Consider the following 18,904-nt stretch of genomic DNA (forward strand, 5'->3'; position numbering starts at 1 on the left):
TGTCAAATGCATGCTGATATTGATTGGTTTTCAGTGCAACTGTAATTAGTTAGATTAAATCTTTTCCATATTTTGTTCAGGCTGGATAGAAAATTTAGCACCGTGGCTAAACATAATGCTGCTTTGAAGGATAAGGTGACAAAACAAGAATCGTTAATTGAAGATCAGCAAAAAAAAGTGAATTGATTTAGATACCTACTCTGCTTTAATTTGGATTGTTTATCATTCATTCTGATTATTTAACAGTGTGTGTGTGTGGTTTTTTTTTCCATTTTTCATCAGATAAATGAGTATGATAAACTAAAGAGGAAATTGAAAGATGTACTGTTCAAGAATACTGATCTTGGGGCAAAGAGGTAATAATTCCAAATGTTCAAAATTTTCATTTCCAAATTTTCTAGCATTTATAATCAGTGTCAAAATTGTAAAAACACATCCATGTAAATATTGTAAAAATGAGCCTGAAAAAAGTGATACAAAAAATATTCAATTATGTTAATGTTACTGCCAAAGCCCGATATTGGACAGTTCATGAATTGGCCAGTCAATTATGTTTATGTTAGCAATGGCAGTCCATCAATCCTTAGTCATGATGCATAATAATTTTTTTTCTTCAAAATTTGACACAAAAAAAGCTTTATGTTTATATTATTGTACAAATAGTGTTTTCTCTCATCATGTGGAGCTAATCCAATACAACTATTATATGTATCACACGTTGGCGATGAAAAAATGGATTTGGCATCTACCGGACCCTCTACATCAGCACATCAAACTTTGGCCAGGGATCTCCAGCCACTTCACAAATTGGCTGGCAAAAGCCAGAATCATTTCTGAAAATCACTTTGGCCAAAACTCTTGGCCAGTTTGCGAAGTGTCCGCATTTGGGTCTTTGGCAGTAACAATAACAAAAATATTTGTTGAAATAAGACACAATATTCATATAACAAAAAAAAGTTTTTCAATATAAGTTTTTCAGTATAATGTCTCAATAAAAAAATTAAAGGGTATTTTGAATAAAAAATTGTTATCTTTACTTTTGGAAAGCTAAAAAATTTCACGTTAAAGTAAAAATTATGTAGGCTATATATTTTTTGTCCATTTCATTTTAGAGTATAAGAACTTTGATTAAATTATCTTCTTCGCAGCATTCCCTGGCAATGATTATAATTCTGATGTTATTGCTTTGAATTTATCTTAAATGACTCCCTTCTAATTGTCTAATTATTTGCCAATCATAAAACTATGAAAACAATTCATATAAAGCTATTTCACCTAAGAAACGAGCCCAACTATATGCCTGTAAGAGCACAAGCTTCATCTGAATGGAAGCCCATATAACTTTTCCCATAAATTTTACCTAGCAAATTCTTTTGTTTGTTTCATGCACCTGTCAAAGGTCTGAAATATTTCTGCCCAAATTATTCAAGCAAATTCTGCAAAACAGAATTATCATAGGATATTGTTAGACGCAGGGCTGGTGCCAGGCATGAGGTGACAAAGTGGCTGCTTAGGGCAATATGATTACAGGAGTGGCATTTTTATGACAGATTTATTATGACGGTGTGACTTATTGGTGTGCAGATTTTTACCCATCAAAATAATTTTTAAGGGAGAGCGCGAGTGGATAAATAAGCACAAGCACATACAATACTTTTTCAGTGTTGAAATACTATTCAATGCTTAATTCATCTCAATAAACCTCTTTTCCTTGCCCTTCCAGAAAGTGCTGTGTATCTCTAGAGAAGTTGGTTTCTGAAAAAATTAGGTTCATTCTTTTTTTAATACAAATAAGGGCCACAACAGGCAAATTGTCCAATGAGGTGGCTAAAAAATTTGCCCATAAAAATATCAATGGCAAATATAACCAAAGTACTCAATATAAAAGTATATATCAACAAAAAAAATTTAATGATATATAATACACTGCCCATAAAAAAAAATTATCGTTTAAGAATCGTTTCACTCTTTATCAACGTTTTTCCAATGAGGCTTTTTGGATCACGTGATATTTCCCTTCGTTGGGGGGGACATACAAGGTAACCAATATGGTGACTTCTTGTGCGATTCATGAAAGAAACAAATCTAAATTAAAGAAACGTAAAAATGAATCAATTTTTTTTTCTTTTTGATGGGCTCTAGATATTTTGAAAATTTTCTTGAAGTTCAAGTTATTGATCTGCCTGTTTTTCCTTAAAAAAATGCTTGATTAAAGCTGCGGTTCTTCAATGTAATTTATATGGTACAAGGATGATGTCACTCTCCGCTACCATACGAAGGTTTTTAACAACTGGCTGTTGCGAAGATATATTTTGGAAAGAGAGAAAATTCAACTGCCCCTGCAGGGAATCGAACCCACGCCCTTTCACTTTCCAGCTGAACGCCCTAGACCACTAGACTACAGAGGCACAGAATCTCTCAATCTTTCCTTGGAGCTCGTGTACACTGAAAGGGACCATACATGGACGGCCGGACCAGACTCAGGTCAAGCTCACAACTGCTGTTATATTTTGGAAAGAGAAAATTCAACTGCCCCTGCGGGGAATTCGATTGGTAGCGGAGAGTGACGTCATCCTTGTATAAGTCGCCATCTGGTAGCAGCGTCAGCAGTTGTGAGCTTGGCCTGAGTCTGGTCCGGCCGTCCATGTATGGTCCCTTTCAGTGTACACGAGCTCCAAGGAAAGATTGAGAGATTCTGTGCCTCTGTAGTCTAGTGGTCTAGGGCGTTCAGCTGGAAAGTGAAAGGACGTGAGTTCGATTCCCCGCAGGGGCAGTTGAATTTTCTCTCTTTCCAAAATATATCTTCGTAAACAGCCAGTTGTTAAAAAACCTTCATAATTTAAAAGGGGCCATAATTAATTTAAAAATATCCTAAACTACATGGATTGATGCAATTGGATAATATAAGACAATACAGAGACAACTTTCCGCTTAAGAAGATATAAATGAAAATTTGAAATCAATGTTATTGCATGAATATCCACCTCAAAAGTGGGTCTGGCTCATTTTTTTATATTCAATTTTCTAGGCTTTGTATCTCTAAGCGAGCTCAGTATTTCGAAAACCAGAGATTCAATTCATTTTTTTTAAATTATTGATGTGGCGGAAAACCCTACTAAATTTCCTCATTTCTACGCTAAAATAGGCAATTTTAACATTCATCTCTATGGGGATCATCCAGTGTATGTCCCTCAGGAGTGATGCTGATGATGATTATGACCTTTACTTGAAAAGCCTCATTAACTTTCACTTCTTTAGGTGAATCCCCTAGCACAAGTTTGGATTCCTTGTTCATCATCTGATAAATGCCTCTTTCAGTCAACATCATACTAGAAGTTTCTCTAGTGCAGTGGTTCCCAACCTGGGATGTGGGAAAGAATTTTTGAGGGTGCAAGACAGAAAAAAATAATAACAACATGTTCACTGTTTATTAAGGAAGATTGAATTGAACTAAAAAAGTCAAATTTATTATGTCTACATTTTGGCACCACATTTTTTATCTTTCGCTCGCAGAAATGTGTCACGCAATATTTGAATGTTCCCAGTGTGAAGAAACTTACTAAAATATAATGCTCACCTTTTGCATGCAGTTTTCAGATTTTTTGCATAAGTTTCTTTTTCAATTTGTGATCATAGGGAAAAGGTAGGTATGCAGGGATGTCATCAACAATATAACAACGCAATAGCACTTTTTTGGGACAATTCAACGTACATAAGTTAACTCGGTCATGGCACAGCTGACTCAACACATGAATTGAGTTGGCCATGGACATGGTCACTTTTACTAACCCTGTTGTCAACAGCAAAAAACTTACATGCATACTCTTACCCACCTTTCCCCTACTTGTTTTCCATTTTGATTGAAGAAAACTACTATTACTACCCAGAATATTTGGCACTTTGTTTACATTCATACCTCATGTTATTAGCATGCTGTTCTTAAATTTGATATTGCTGAGAGCGGGACTTGGATAAACGTCAAAGAATTTTGATCATGTCCAACAATTAATATATACAGGGTGGTTCAAAACTTAACGTACAAACTTTTAGGGAGGTAGAAAACACAAAAACAAAACAGAATCGCACAGAAATGTATCTGCATAACTGTGAATGATAAAAACTTTGAGCACTTGTTGTGAAACTTAATATGTACATGTACTGTCCTTGTGTAAAAGGTTTTTCCACCCATTATTGGCTTGTCATTTACGCACCTTTGTTTATCCTCCAGCTAATCAGGTTGGGGTTTCTGGTCATACATTCCTATGTGATTCTGTTATGTTTTTGTGTTTTCTACCTTTCCTAGTTTGTACGTTGAGTTTTTGAGTCACCCTGTATATCATTGTTCTGGTTGAAACTAGTAAGTGTGAAGAATTGAATTTTTTTTTCTCTCAGATTTAAAAAAAAAATTTTAATATTTTTTCTAGTCTTAGTTTTTGAGGAAACAGTTTCTTTATTATTAATGGCAATACTAATTACTGTATATAGGATGATTCAGAAAAAAGAGGTGGTAGTACACAAAAAAAAATTATTTTTTTATAATACAATTTTTTTCAAATAAAATAATATTGTTATAATTTTATTTTACTTGTGTTTGTTTTGGTGTGCACTACCACCTCTTAAAGTTTTCCCATCTTTTCTGAATCGCCCTGTATGTTCATGTAATATCCTCATTGATCTCGTTTAACCTTTTTTCCCCCACCAAGTTGAGGAACCATGTCACAGCGAAAATAAAATACCCAAACATAAGCTACCCCCCCCCCCCCAAAAGTAGACATAATCTGGGGCTGGAAATGGGGGAGACAGAGGTGGCAATCACTCCAGTGGCGAAATTTAGGCGGCTGAAAATTTCAGGTGGGACCAAAGAAAAACGTAAAATAATTGAATTTTACAGTGGCGCTGGTGGCCAAATTATGTTTGCGTTTCCTCCCCCCCCCCCCCATAAGAGTGGGGCTGACAGAGTGTGGGATGATTCTCATTCAAGGAATTTAAAAATTCTGATTTAGAACAATTCTGGTGTGCTCAATGGAAAAAAATTTCTTTCAACATTGGCAAAGACAGCTTTGCAAATGCTTGTACCATTTGCTACTACCTATATTTGTGAAACACACAGGATTTTCTTCACTACTACAATTGAAAACAAAAACCAGAAATCGCTTAGATGTAAGCAATGATATGCAGGTATTTTTTTCGAAGAAAGAACCTCAGCTTCAAGAAATTATAACAAAAAGGTGACCGCAAATTATTCATTGATAGTCATGCCAACAAATTAGTCAATTTACAAAAATTGATGTAATTTTAATTTTTTTTGTTGATATAATATACCTGTGTTTTTTATTAAGTTTAGAATTTTCATAGTAATTAATTTAAGAACAATTAATGTAATTTCTCCAAAAAAATAATTTTGAATTTTATATCAAATAGACAACACATTACACAAGGGGTGCGGGATGAGAAAAAGGTTGGGAAATACTACTCTAGTGGGATGCTGTTTCGGCTTTGGAATGTTTGGACTGCCCATTGCTGTATACTTATATTTGTTCTCTACCTCAGGGTTTCCAATGTAAATTTTTTAACTGAACCCTTGATTATGAAGCTGTTCTACAGAACCCAAACAAATTTTTGAAAATATGTCTAATAAAAAGTGTGTCCCTACTGCTGTCTCAACAACATCATAGCCCCAGGGCAAAATGAAAGAGGACTTAGGCACCACTTCTTAATTTACATATTTATTGTCATGAAATCATTGTGCCAAATCTTATCATGGAAGCTTCTATTCAACTGAAATCCCTGCATGACCCCCACAATGGGATGGGTTTGGCTGGGCTCCTGCCCGTGAGCCCCAGATGATTCTTATCAAATAATTCCCCTTTTGTTTTAACACTATGAATTCATAATAGAGCGACCCGTGAAGGGTCTCACCTGGGAGCCCACAAAAGATCTCAGCCTATGAACCCTATTGCAAGATGTGAGGCTATTTATCTCCGTGATGCCAGTTGAACTCATTGGCACTCACCAGTTGAACTAACAAGGTTGGAGCCTTCTCAGCTTATTGGAAGGCATATTCACAAATTAAGAACTTTGAATATAAGCATCACCAGAAGAAAAGCACCAGTACAAAAACTCAGATATTTGGTTTAATAAAAAAATGGTTATAAAAATTCAATAACTCGAGAACAATACAGTTTCCACAAAGGGATTTTATTTAATACCAAAATTTTTCATACATTGTCAAAATAGCTACATTATTGTCAACAGATGGCAGTGAAGCCGAATGAATGTTTATAGCATCATCTGTTAGTAACAAATGCAACTATATTATATATTCCAATATAATTTCTCATCAATGAAGAAATTTACCTCTTTTTATGAGAAATAAATCAAAATATCACTCGCATATAATGTATGTTGCATAAATAACTCAGTTCTTGGCTTCACTTTTTTTCAGGTTTTTTTGTTTGCAGTATGCTGTGAAGTTTCATGTCATCTGAAAATTTGCGAACAATCCCATCAATGCTCTGGTCAAGTTTATGAATAAAAAGTCCAAGGACACTTCCTTGAGGGACTCCCCTTTTGACATCTGTACAATCAGAAAAAAACAATATTTACTCAATAAACGCCCTTGACCATATGCCTCGCTTTTATAGAAACTGTCCTGTTTTTTTTTGGTCCAGGGTGATTTCACTGTTCTTAATTGCGCCAGATTACTTTTATCACATTATTGTTCTTATCTATAAGCCATCATATTTTCTTTCTCAGGTTTGAATTTTCCAATTAATCTTGAATCTCCAACATAGAATTGAACTTTGATAATGTGATAATGCCAAAATACCTACTCCAAAGTTCGTATGGCAGAAACTAGGGAAGCAAGAGAGAGTTCTGGTGCTCCAGACCCTGGACAAATAAGAACCCAATTTCTGTCTTTTCTTTTATTTGACCATTCCTGAAAAATTGGGTGGGGGCACCAAAATGCATACTTGCCTCATGTGATACTGTTCATTCTTGTTTCTGGTATCAGCCTGTGACCTTGTCTGTTCCCTTATGTTTTCTCAGCATCTTCATTGTCAAGGTATGGTTCAAAAGAGTGAAAGTATGACCAAAATTTTATAAACTTGTGTAGGTAAACACACACAGACACAAAAGCCTAGGATGCCACCCTTTACGACCAGCTGCCTGGGTACACTGCAACCCTTGCACCCTCACTTAAGTCGCACTGGGAAACATGTAGATTGTGAAACATTTTCATATTCTTCGATCAGATAGTTCTTGTTCTATGTTTGTTTTTACTGCCACAAATCTTGATTTATTAAAATATTGTATACTAATCATATTTGTTCATGCATATTTGTTTCATATTCTTTGATCATGTGTGTGAGATTAGCAAAAGCAGAGTGAGAAATTAAAGAATTACCTGGAGAAAAACGATGTAGCAGTTAAAAAAGTGACACCTTATTTCTTCGATCTCTGAACATGCAGAAATATGTGTAGAATATAGTATCTGTGTTTCTTATTAGATTAGCCATATCAGAATTAGAGCTATAATTAAATGCCCTTTCATCATTATAGAATTTCTATAACACTTTTGCTACAGTGAAAAACTATCATTTTATTGTTATTCAACCTTTTTATATGAATTTATATTGGTCTTTTGGATGTATTCTGTGACCTTTATTAAACCTTGCTTTTCCCAGAATGTCAGGAATGGACTAGACTTCAACATTCAAAATGCACAGAATAACCAAAATGTGCATGGTGTAAGGGCTACTGTATTATAAAACAGTAAGGGACATAAGTTGCCCAAATATTGATAAACATCACTATTTGATAATTATGCCTTTTTCGAACTCCATTCCCTGTGTTTGTGGATATAGAATCTTTCCTACATATTTAAATATTCTTACCAATGAAATTTTTTTTTTTAACTTGCTAGTGAAGCTGATATTGAAGAACTCTACAAAGCAGTAGCTCACTTGAAATCATCATTATCTGAACTTTCTTTATTCAATAATAGTTTGCAAGCTGAAATCAATGATGTAAGTGTTCACGTTTTCTAAGATGAGACTCATTTACTATTATTACTTTCTGTCATTTCATTTTGTAAAATAAAGCACAATTAAAAATATACTTCTATATTTTATTTAAAAGGTAAAAAAAGAGAATCAATCACAAGCTTGTGAAGCAGAAAGATGGAAGAAAATGGCTGAAGATAAGTAAGCATAATTTTCGAAGAGTGATTGTGTTTTTTTGGTTTTTTTTTTAGTTAATGGGACTATATACAGGTGGCCATATTATGTCTACCAATTTCTAATCAAAATGGAAAAATGTTAAGTGTTTGTAGTAATTTTATATGGTTATTTAATAGAAGTTACTGACAGAAAATTATTATGATGAAGCCAAAATAGTGCATGGGCCCCACCTGGGTACAGTCTGGGGCATCAAGTGCCTCATAATAATGAAATTTTGTGCTATGATTTTCAAGAGTAAGAATATGAATTGGTAGGCAAGCACTTTTACCTAGGTACCCAAACATCACATTGCCTGGAGGCCCATAATGCTATTAAGACAGCCTTGTGTATGTGTGGACAATATTGTCATTAGTGCAGAATAACATTCTCAATTGTATGCCATTCCTACAATTTTATGCAAATACACTCAATTTTTTTTGCATCTTCTGAGACTTTTCATAAATTTGGAGTCAGCGCTAACAGTCTATGATTTATTTTTAAAAATGCTAACAGCTCTTAATGAATGCAGATATACAGTGCATGCACACTTGTATTCAGATAGGGTATTCAATTCAAATTGGTAGATGGGATATGCTCCAACCTGTATACAGCCATACTTTGGTCCTTGACTGTTTTGGAACTCATCAAGTTCATTACTTTTCCCATTTGGGCTAGCTGAAAAATTTTTCAGCGCTCAGCACATGCTGAGGACTTGCTACCCTATTTAAGAAATAGACATGCTTCATCTGCTCCAAAAAATGCTTCTCCTCAACGACTTAATTTGGAAGACGACAAATTCAGTTGTATTTGGTTGTGTATTATCCCGCTACTTTAGTTGCCTGTCAGGCTTTGACTTAAGATAATCTGTAATGTCAAACATCTGTTAATAGTCAATGTTTCAATGCACTGCTCCATCTATCAAGCTTGGTACTGTTTTGTCATTCTTGTCAAAAAGACAGTTTAATCAGTAGGTGTTGATAGACCGCCCTTTTTTGCCAACAGGTAAAATATAAAAACCACCATTTCAGTTGTTATCTCAGAGGATCAGAACAACAGCAGTATGGTCACAAAGGAGCTCAGAAACCATTATGTTAAAAAAATGTTTTATTTGCAGGACAATTGTTTGTCCAAAATGGTTGAATGTCTATCACATAGGAAGAATAGAGTGTTGTTATCTGGCATCACTCCTGGAATAATTTGCACATTGATGATTGGCATGAGGCTAGCACCATGTCCATTTTGACTACTATATAATATTGTATTTTGAATGTAATTACTGCTACTACTTATTACAATACTCATCTCTCAGTTATTGTATTGACCTTGACCATAATCATGCAGTAACTTTTAGTCAATGTTACTTGTGGTGTTGCCATTTGCCATTACTCTTCCACAACAGTAAGAAGGTCATACCTTTTAACCAACAAGTAAAAAACACCATCATTGTTATGTTGCTAGATTGGGGGAATCAGAACAACAACGGCATAAGCACAAATAAGCATAGAAACATTATACAGTAAAACTTGTCTTCAGCGGAACTTGTATTAATTGGAAACCTTTCTTCAATGGAAAAAATGGTCTCGCGATTACAATGCCTAAATACACATTAAAATACTTGGATTAAACGGAACCTGTCTAACTCAGAAATGGAAAGGAAAATTGTATCCTTTAACAGAAATTTCACACAAGTGGTTTTGGCAAGTGGTTTTATAATCCAAAAAGAGACCAGCTGCTCCTTAAGGACAAAGACCAGTGTACTAGTAGTTACGTTACCTCGCAGACATTTTTATTTTCTTTCCATAAGAAGCAGTACATCTCATACTGTATATCACTACCAATCGTAATATTGAATTTTTTTAAATATTTTCAGCATTACCCTATTTATTCAAGGTTCTACAGTAGCAAGTGGTTTATGAAAAATAATTAGTTATATATATATATATATCAGGGTGATAATAATTAAAGTTCTGATTCTAAAACATTATACAATAAGAAATACCAGTCAGAATGGTTTGAAAATTTTCATGGATACTCCTGAAGCAATGGAATTTTCTTTAGCGAAAGATAAAAAAATACTTTAAAATGTACAAGTAGATGATGCTGTACTTGTCCAGCGATATAATCTATTTTGTAGAACCACATCATTTCGGCACTTCAACAGCATCTGTGTGTGGATAGCAAGGCCAGACAAATCTGAGGTGCTAGGTCGCCATGGTGACTAGAAAATCTGTTTCGATGCCTAAAATTTTATATGCATCATTGTTAAAATGTAAGTATGACACAAAATTTTTGATTTCATAATAATGTGTCTTCCAACATGAGAATGGGTCATAAAATCCCGAAAAAGTAAAAAAAAAATTATTCAGGGCTGTTTTTCTTGGGGACAAACATACTTCCCTCCTTACAAATTTGGCTGGCACCTAAATTTTTTTTGATTTGTCCAGCCCTGTTGAAGAGCACAATTTTTATCAAGATGCACATTGCAACACCAGTGAAGCAGCTGCTAAAGAACCATTTTGACAATAACAAGATGACATGACAGCTGGCCACCATGTTCACCTGACAGGTGGACACTGTTATAACCGTTGCAGCTTTTGGCTTTGGGGATACTCTAAAATGTTATGTGCAGTGGTCGAATTGGAAACTTTGGTGAATTAAAAAAGCACATCACATTACCATGACATACTCTGGTCTGTTGTTGAACAAGCATTTTTGCGTTTCCACCTCACAGCCAGAACACAGTGGATAACATATTTAACATTCCTTGTGCAAGTTGTAGTTTTTTGTTTAAATGACTTGATTTTTTATGTTTCCATGAATTACGAAATCGTGCCATGCTAATTGCATTATCACTTTGCCTTGACTGGCTATTGATTCCATTCTTCAAGCAAATTTTCTATGTGCTGGATGAATACAGTGTCGTCTATTTTGCATTTAAAGTATTTTTCCCCCTTTCGCCATACAAAATTTGATTTCTTCAGGAATATTCATGCAAATTTTCAAGTCATTCTCTCTCTGACCAGCAGTCTCTATTTTACTGTGTTTAGAAATCAGAACTTTAGTTATAATCACCTTGTATATTGTAAATCATTGCTAATTAATCTGCATTAATTATGCTTCATTTAACACATTGCATTTGCCTAGTTTTTATCATAGTTTTTGCAAAATAGTGTCCTAATTAAGTGTATTGAAAGTAACTGGGGAAAACACACACACACACCTTTATTATAGGGTTAATAATAACATTAAGAATTCTCTAACACAAAATAATTCATTGAGTTAAGCTGTAAAATAATTAAATTGCAAAAGTTGGTTTTTATTAAAATGTAATAAATATTTATAGATTAATTCATATGGGCATTGTGTTAATTACATTAATAAAAATTTTATTATAATTTATTGTCAGAAGTTTGAATGATTTTCCAGAAATTTTATTGTTTTTAATGTAAATTCTATTAAAATAAAAAAAAACCCTGGTTTTTTTGGTTAAAAAAAACTGTTTTTATACTAACCTTGTCCTCGGTGTTCAGCTCTTCATCTTCAAGTTATTTCTCTTTTGATAAATTAAAAAAATTGATATTCTGATACAAAATGGCAATTAGAAAATGCACAAAGTGATTCCACGTTTCCTATGAAACCTGGGATGACATTGTCCACAAAAATAAAAATTTTCAGTTAAGGTGGAAAACCGATATTTCCATTGCTGTATGATCTTCATTATATCTACTACTAATAATAATAACTGATGGAACACCTGGTTATGAAAATGGCTCCACAGATGAAAGTTTACAGAAAACTTCAAATTTTTCTCAATATTGAATCTTGTTGAAAGCTTATTGGAGATGTCACTTATCAAGAAACACCTCCAATCCTCAGGTTGTCTCACTCATTTGTAAAAAAAAATGCCTTGACAACTGCAGAGCATCAAATGATAATTTAAGCAAGTTTTACACCACAAAATTTTTTTTTTTTTAAAGTGGTCAAAGTCACCCCAGTTGATGGTGCTCAACCAAGTAAATACAGTGTAAATATGTTTTAATGCTTTTGAGAGACATCGAGAAATTTTGTTTTAGCAACCATTCAAAATATGACAATTTTTTTCTGAAAAATTCAAGCAAATTTTCAATAAAATTTTCTTTAGAAATGTAATTTACTGTTGCTATGTTTTAATTTTTCTTTTACATGTGATTGTGATAAATTATAATTCTGCATTAGTCTTGGAAAAGCTGAATCAATCAAAGTAGAATTGGCAGCCAAAAGTAAAGAATTTGAACAGCTAAAAGAATGGCATAAAGATTTATTGGGAAAAGTAAGTATGATTTAGTAGGTAAATGTATTTGCAACAATAAATTTACTTTTAATTTATTCAACTGTAAAAGATTTAATTCTCAGTTCTTGAATGTGTTTCATTGTTTTTTTAACAAAATATAGATAAAAAATTGGAAATCTTTAAACTCAAATATTTCTTCTCAAAGTGGACTTGGACCTGTCTTTCTGGTTCCCACCTCTGACAAGAGCTTTCATCTTCTTCACCATTCACAATAGCCTCCAAAACATACCCATACTCCCTATCTGGGTCACCTTTAGTCATCATGGGTGTTAAAGTGTTAAGCTAATCTAATACAGTGTGTGGTTTCCATAAACTAAAGAAAAATCAGAAATCAGAAAAATGTTGATAACTTGGAAATGAATTCGGAAATGAATGCTAAACAAAACTGCAATGTACAAAGTAATGGTGCTGCTTTTAAGTTTTTCAGATTCTGTCATGCACAAGTAGCATAAAAAGCATGTGGGGAAGTTAAGGTTTTGGCTGTGATTTTAGGGTAAAAAATTGTGGTATAGCTGATTGATTGGAATGACTTCTAGGACCATTTGTCAAACTTCAATGGAGAACCATCGATAGATTAGAAGCAGGTGAAAATGTGACACAGGTAGCCATATGGTGAAATGTAGGAACAAGTGACGCAGTGGTAAGATATTGGTCTAAAAGAATGAAGGCTGGTGTCAGGTCCATGGGTTCAAACCCAGGTAATGGCAAAGAACTTAAGCACAGAAGTATGTGATTTTCACTAGAGAGGAAGATTTCCGACCCAACTCGATCTGTTGTAAATTGCTATATGGCGATATGACCAGAGTTGGTGTGTAGTTTAAAGAAAGGAAGATGGTTAAATGTGTATCTCTCTGTGGCTCATAGACTTGGAAAAGAAGTTTTAACCTTTTAAAAAAAAACTTCGCAAGTGTTGAAATTTCCAAAGGAAAACTTTTTTGAAGAGGATTCTATATGAAATACTATGCGTTGAAGTACTTCTTACTTCTCTTCACATAAGAAGATGTTTGCAGTGGGCATATCTGGGCATACAAAGATTTTCCTTTTAAATGTGTCAGTGCTATGGTATTGTTGGCCTATTTATTATTAGCAATTCTTTTTCTAAGCATTAATGTAAATTCCTTCTTAATAATCTAGCAGCACTAACATTTTACACCTAATCACTGGCATTTCACTTTTCTGTCACAATTCTTTCCCAATCAGATTCTAAATTATGGTCTTTTTGTCAGCAATGAGCAGTTATATTTGATTTTTATAACTCTTGTTGTTTAACATAACTTTGATGTTCACATAGTTATATTTATTGATCTTCTTGTTTGTTCTATGTAAACAAAGGGGGCAATCACTGCAAGGAATGTTATAACTTTCCCGTTGTTCGGAGTTGCCAACTGCTACAGATTGTCTGTAGTTTCTGTGGATGGCAGCACTCAGTTATGGAGCTGTGGGAGAAAGCAAATTACAAGTATCTAATATCTGGTCTTATAAAAGTATTTAATGAATATGCTGAATCTATCCTCCGAAGTAGCCGTGGTTGTTTTAGCACCAGTCCCCACATCTGATAAACGTTGTTCTGGGTTTTTGAAATCAAAAACCACTTGTTTCGGGATAGACTAAGCAAGAATTTAAATGAGTGAGGGCAAATTTTAAGTTCCATGTTTTTACCATTTATCTGCCTTATCTTGTGCTGCCAAAGCAGGGAAAGTTACCACTCCATTGAAAGGAATTATGAAAAAGGAACTTGAATAGCAGCTTTATGATGATTTGTTGCGCATCATTCCTTCAAATTTTTATTTTATCTGCATCGATTTGCTTTTTTTCTATGTGTAGTAGAGCTAGCAATACATAGCATCATTGTTTTAGATAGTTATGCATGATCAGGTAGAATTTCAACGTGCGTGGCTGCGCTCACAGAGTTTGTTTCAGAGAGAACATTTCGCAGTAAGAGGTGCTGTAGGAGCTCTGATACAAAAAAAAGCATTGGAATGTCCATAGGGTTGCCAGACGTCTGTATATACGTCCCACAAGAGGGTATGCAGGGAGGCATTGCATTGAATATTCATGAATTATTGAGGGACTGTGCGATCTTGTAAAGTTGCTTGAGGAAGGGGCCTCATGTGGCCTGAGCCTCCAGGCTAGGCTTCAGTGTCTATAGAGTACTGTATTTAAATGAATTTTAAATCTTTTTCGATTTAATTTTTTTAAAATTAAAATAATTAATTTTTGAGTGTTTTTTTCATTGGACTATGTTTTTGTTGTCTAGAGGTTGAGAGAAAGGCCCCTATGGTAAAGCTCACCATTTATCACTACTGAAAGGCTTCATGCGAATGTTGGCATGGTTGGTCTTTCATAATCAGACTTTTGGATGGCCTAAGCTTGATATTCTTATTTGGAATGTTAACAGCATCTAAGTTGCAATTTTTAAGTGCATGCATGCTTTTTCTTGTGAATAGAGATGGTACATGGGGTAGAAAAATCTATTTCTTGAAGCTTGAATCTGAACTTTATGTAACACATTGGCTGGTCTAGGTCTTAGTACTTCATGAATGATATCAATTTGTACACTTTTTCAAAACCATGGTATATAGAGATTGCTGTTATGATGTTCATCTGAGGTCGTGATCTCTCTCTCAACATATGAATTAAAAGCTGAAACTTTGTTTCATTCATTATGCTTAAAATTTCACTCTAATTTGTTTTTTTTCCCTTCCCACAAAGCAAATGTTGCATCCACATAATGCTTGAAGAAGAGAATAAGATCATTTTAAGCATTTCCTTTTTTCAAAATGGTCTATATAAATATTCCAAAAAATGAGCAAAAGAGGATTTCCTATAGTCAAGCCATCTGTCTGAGAATAAAACTTGTTAAAAGAAAAAGATGTTTGTAATACACATACACAGAAGTTTGTCATTGACTAGATGGAATGATAGTTTTGGGTGGTATTACCTCCGTCTTATGCACACTTTTACATGTATACAATAACTGTACTGTTACTTCGAAATTTTAAAAGGATATCATCTTGGATTCCCATATAATTTTTTTGAGGGTGCAGTTGCTCAGAATTTTTGTTGATATCAGGTCCAGTCAAACAATCATTTGTATTTTTGCTAACCTTTCTTTGACAACCTGTACTTCACACATGTGTAAATATATTTCTCTGCAAGAAATGTGCTATAGCATATTTTGTAGAACAAGTTCCAAGCTTTATTGTACTTATCAGTTTGAGTGATTCTACTCATATAAGTATTTGTTTTATCTTGTTGAAATAGATGTAGAAAAACAAGAAAATTTGTCTTATTTTACATTTTCTGTGGAAAAAAAGGGCTCAAGGCAGCAAGAACAGTGGCCAAAAAAATCAATGATGCAGAAAGTCCTAGCTCTGTTATTGAACATAGGGCACAAAGCTTGTTCTAAAAGATAATACTGTGAATGCTGACCTCTATACATAAAAGCAGCCATGAGTGCATGGTGTTCTACACTTGGTACCCAACACAGGTCAACAGAAATTATGCTCTCCTCCTGCACGACAATGGCTCACACAGAAAACAGACAAGGGCGAAACCCAAAGAACTTGGAGGTTCTTCTGATTGTATGTGTGGCCCCTGACGTATTTATGTTGTCAGAGTTGTGATGGTTTGTGTTCTTGTTGGTGATGCCATCTGTTTTCCATATATTGAAGTAAAGATGGGGAATGCTTGAATATTTATTGTTATGATAGTATTGCCTGCTCTCTGCAGAGAGACTTTTTCAAATGGGAAACCGGTTTGCATTCATGCCTCAAAGTTGGAAAACCAAAGAAAACCAACTTCAGCCAACCACCACTGTGTCACCAACAGGGTTCAAATCTAGATATTCACAATGAGAGTCTAGCAAGATGCCCATATGGCCACCCAGTGGCTCAATTTCCTACTGAAAGACTTCTACGGGTGAGATAAAAAAGGTTGGAGCTTTGGTGTTTTCAGGACATCCGTACATTCATCCTATTAACATTACTGATTCTTTCTTCCTTTTTTAAGCTGGAGATAAAATGTTTAGGAGGAGACTTGTTACAAGCTGATCTTGTCCTCAAGGTTCCTTCCCACTGTCCCCTTCCCAATATTGTGGCTGTTGACTTTTTTCCCCTTTTATTTATTCTTTATTTTTCATTATTATCTTGAGCTTATTGAAAAATAGAAATAATTATTTTCTTTTTAATTTGGCTAGATCGAAGAAGGAGAAGGACAGAATACTGCCTTATTACAGTTGCAAGAAGAGAATGTATGTTTCTTTACTCATTTGAAAAAAATGAAGCCTTTTTTTTGAACAATGGAACCTCTCAATAAGGGACACCATCACACCTATGGGACCAAACTTTTCATCTCTAGAATCATGCTTTTCCTTATTGTGAGGTTCTCAAAATGTTAAAATTGTGCCGAATAATTAAGGGAGAAACATTAAATGAAATAATATTTTTAATAGTAGTAGAAAATGAAAAGAGTTTAATAAATGATGTGTTTAATGGTCAGTTATAGTATTCAAAGAATAACAGAAAGTAACAACTCTCAGCCACCAAGTTTTTAGGAAGTCTTACTACCTAGTTTTTAGGAAACCTATGTGTGTGTGTTAGTTACCCACAGGCCCAGAAATAAGGGGGGGGGGCAAGTGCCCCGAGCAACAATTTTAGGTGGAAACGAAGAAAACTATCATAAAATTGCCAAATTTTAAAGTTGTTGGGGGGGGGAGCAAATTCCTAGTTATTGCCCTGGTTACCTACCAACAGATTAGTAAACATTGTTTACTAATCTGAAACCAAATCACCATTTAGCATAAAGATATGCCATCCTGAAGACTCTCATCCACCAAGCCACACAAATTTATGAACTACAACACCCTCAACAGAAGCTTTATTACCTTAACAACCCTACAAGCAAATAGCTACTTGGCTCGGGATCCAGAGCCAAGAGTTGTTCATCCTAAGTCTATTCCTAAAACCAATGCCCCTAAAAAAAGCTCAAGTTGGGTACGGTATACCCGCTATATTTCAATAAGAGGGATCATATAGAAAGCCTACTTAAGCAATACAGCATACACACCATTTTCAAAACCCTCCCACACACTTGCTGTGCTCTGCCAAGGATCCCAGTGATCCTCTGTTTTCTGCTGGAGTTTAAAGAACATGTTATTCCTGTGGCTTCATTTCTGTATTGAAATAACTCAGAGCAGCATCAAGAGCTGTCTCATTAAACATGAAAAGTCTACCTTTGCTGAACATGTGTGGTTTGTGAGAAAAGACTATCTTAATTTCAATAAAGAGCCAATTCAAGTTAACCATTTTTTTATTCTTTTTCTTGAAAATACCAGCATGAATTCCAGACAACTCAGCCCTTCATTGATTGATCAAACCAATGCTATTGCAATGGCTGAATAGCGTGGATGACACAGGCTGTGGAAGACTATTCTCCTAACAATAATTAAACAATAAAACATTTTTAAATAATAAAAAAAAAATAGATGAAAATATTTTGTTAGGGCAGTCAAACTCCTCTTAACAGGCACCCCTCAGATGCAATCACCATCTTTTACAGCCAAATAAGTTTCCCCTTCTATAATAAAAGTATGTATTTCAAACTTTCCTCATTAATGGTGATCCCTCTTTTACAGATGAAAATCCTTTTTGTTCTGCCGGTGTCCACAATAGAGAGATTTTACTGTATTATTGTCATAACATGAATTATTATTGGTTTATAAAAAAAACTTTAATCAAGTGATTTTATGAATCTTTGCCAGAAATATTAATAAACAGATATTGATAAAAATAAATTTCACAACAAGGAAAATAACCAATCTGAACTTACATGTGAAAGAGATGATGTTGGTTAAGACTAATTAAACTAAAATAAGTAATGCTTTAATGTTTTGAGGAAGAACTATATACTTTTGTATATATGTATATTTAAGTTACTTCTGAAGTAACTTCAGTGTGGAATATTGATCCTCATGAAAACCTCCATAATTATATTTCTCCAAAGTTAGCAGCTATGCGGTTAAAGACTATCAGAAGTACAGTATATAGTGAAGGAAAGAAGGTTTCCTCATGACTTGTGTCAAAAGAAGTTTCAGGGCTGTAGAACCCTGTGGTCCAGGTGAAATTAAACAAAACGTTTTATCTATGCCTACGGTAGACAACTTCTGTGTGGGCGAAATGATTTCTTTGGATTATCTCTGGTCAGCTGAAAGAATTACTTTTTCAAAATTTTGAATTTAGAAAAAAATTTTCTCTGCTGGGGGTTGAGTTTCTTTTTATTTATGGTCCTTCAGAAGAAACCCAGTATCCCGCCCTTGACTATGCTGAATTCAACTCACTTCTAAGTTTGGATC

The 18,904-nt window shown here is 34.4% G+C and overlaps 1 protein-coding gene across 1 annotated transcript in view; it reads left to right on the forward strand.

Moving 5' to 3' along the window:
* Positions 1–18,904, forward strand: part of LOC149065791 (uncharacterized) — a 141,059-nt gene that overhangs the window by 39,282 nt on the left and 82,873 nt on the right. The window contains exons 10-15 of the mRNA XM_089253924.1: positions 81–177; positions 283–356; positions 7,928–8,030; positions 8,143–8,207; positions 12,438–12,531; positions 16,751–16,804. Of these exons, the coding sequence (XP_089110050.1) occupies positions 81–177; positions 283–356; positions 7,928–8,030; positions 8,143–8,207; positions 12,438–12,531; positions 16,751–16,804 (487 nt within the window). The remainder of the gene's footprint in view (positions 1–80; positions 178–282; positions 357–7,927; positions 8,031–8,142; positions 8,208–12,437; positions 12,532–16,750; positions 16,805–18,904) is intronic.

Source organism: Pholcus phalangioides, unplaced genomic scaffold (assembly GCF_987345545.1).
Source record: "Pholcus phalangioides strain wild (caught in Gottingen) unplaced genomic scaffold, Ppha-v1.0 ptg000039l_1, whole genome shotgun sequence".
Lineage (NCBI taxonomy): Eukaryota > Metazoa > Arthropoda > Arachnida > Araneae > Pholcidae > Pholcus > Pholcus phalangioides.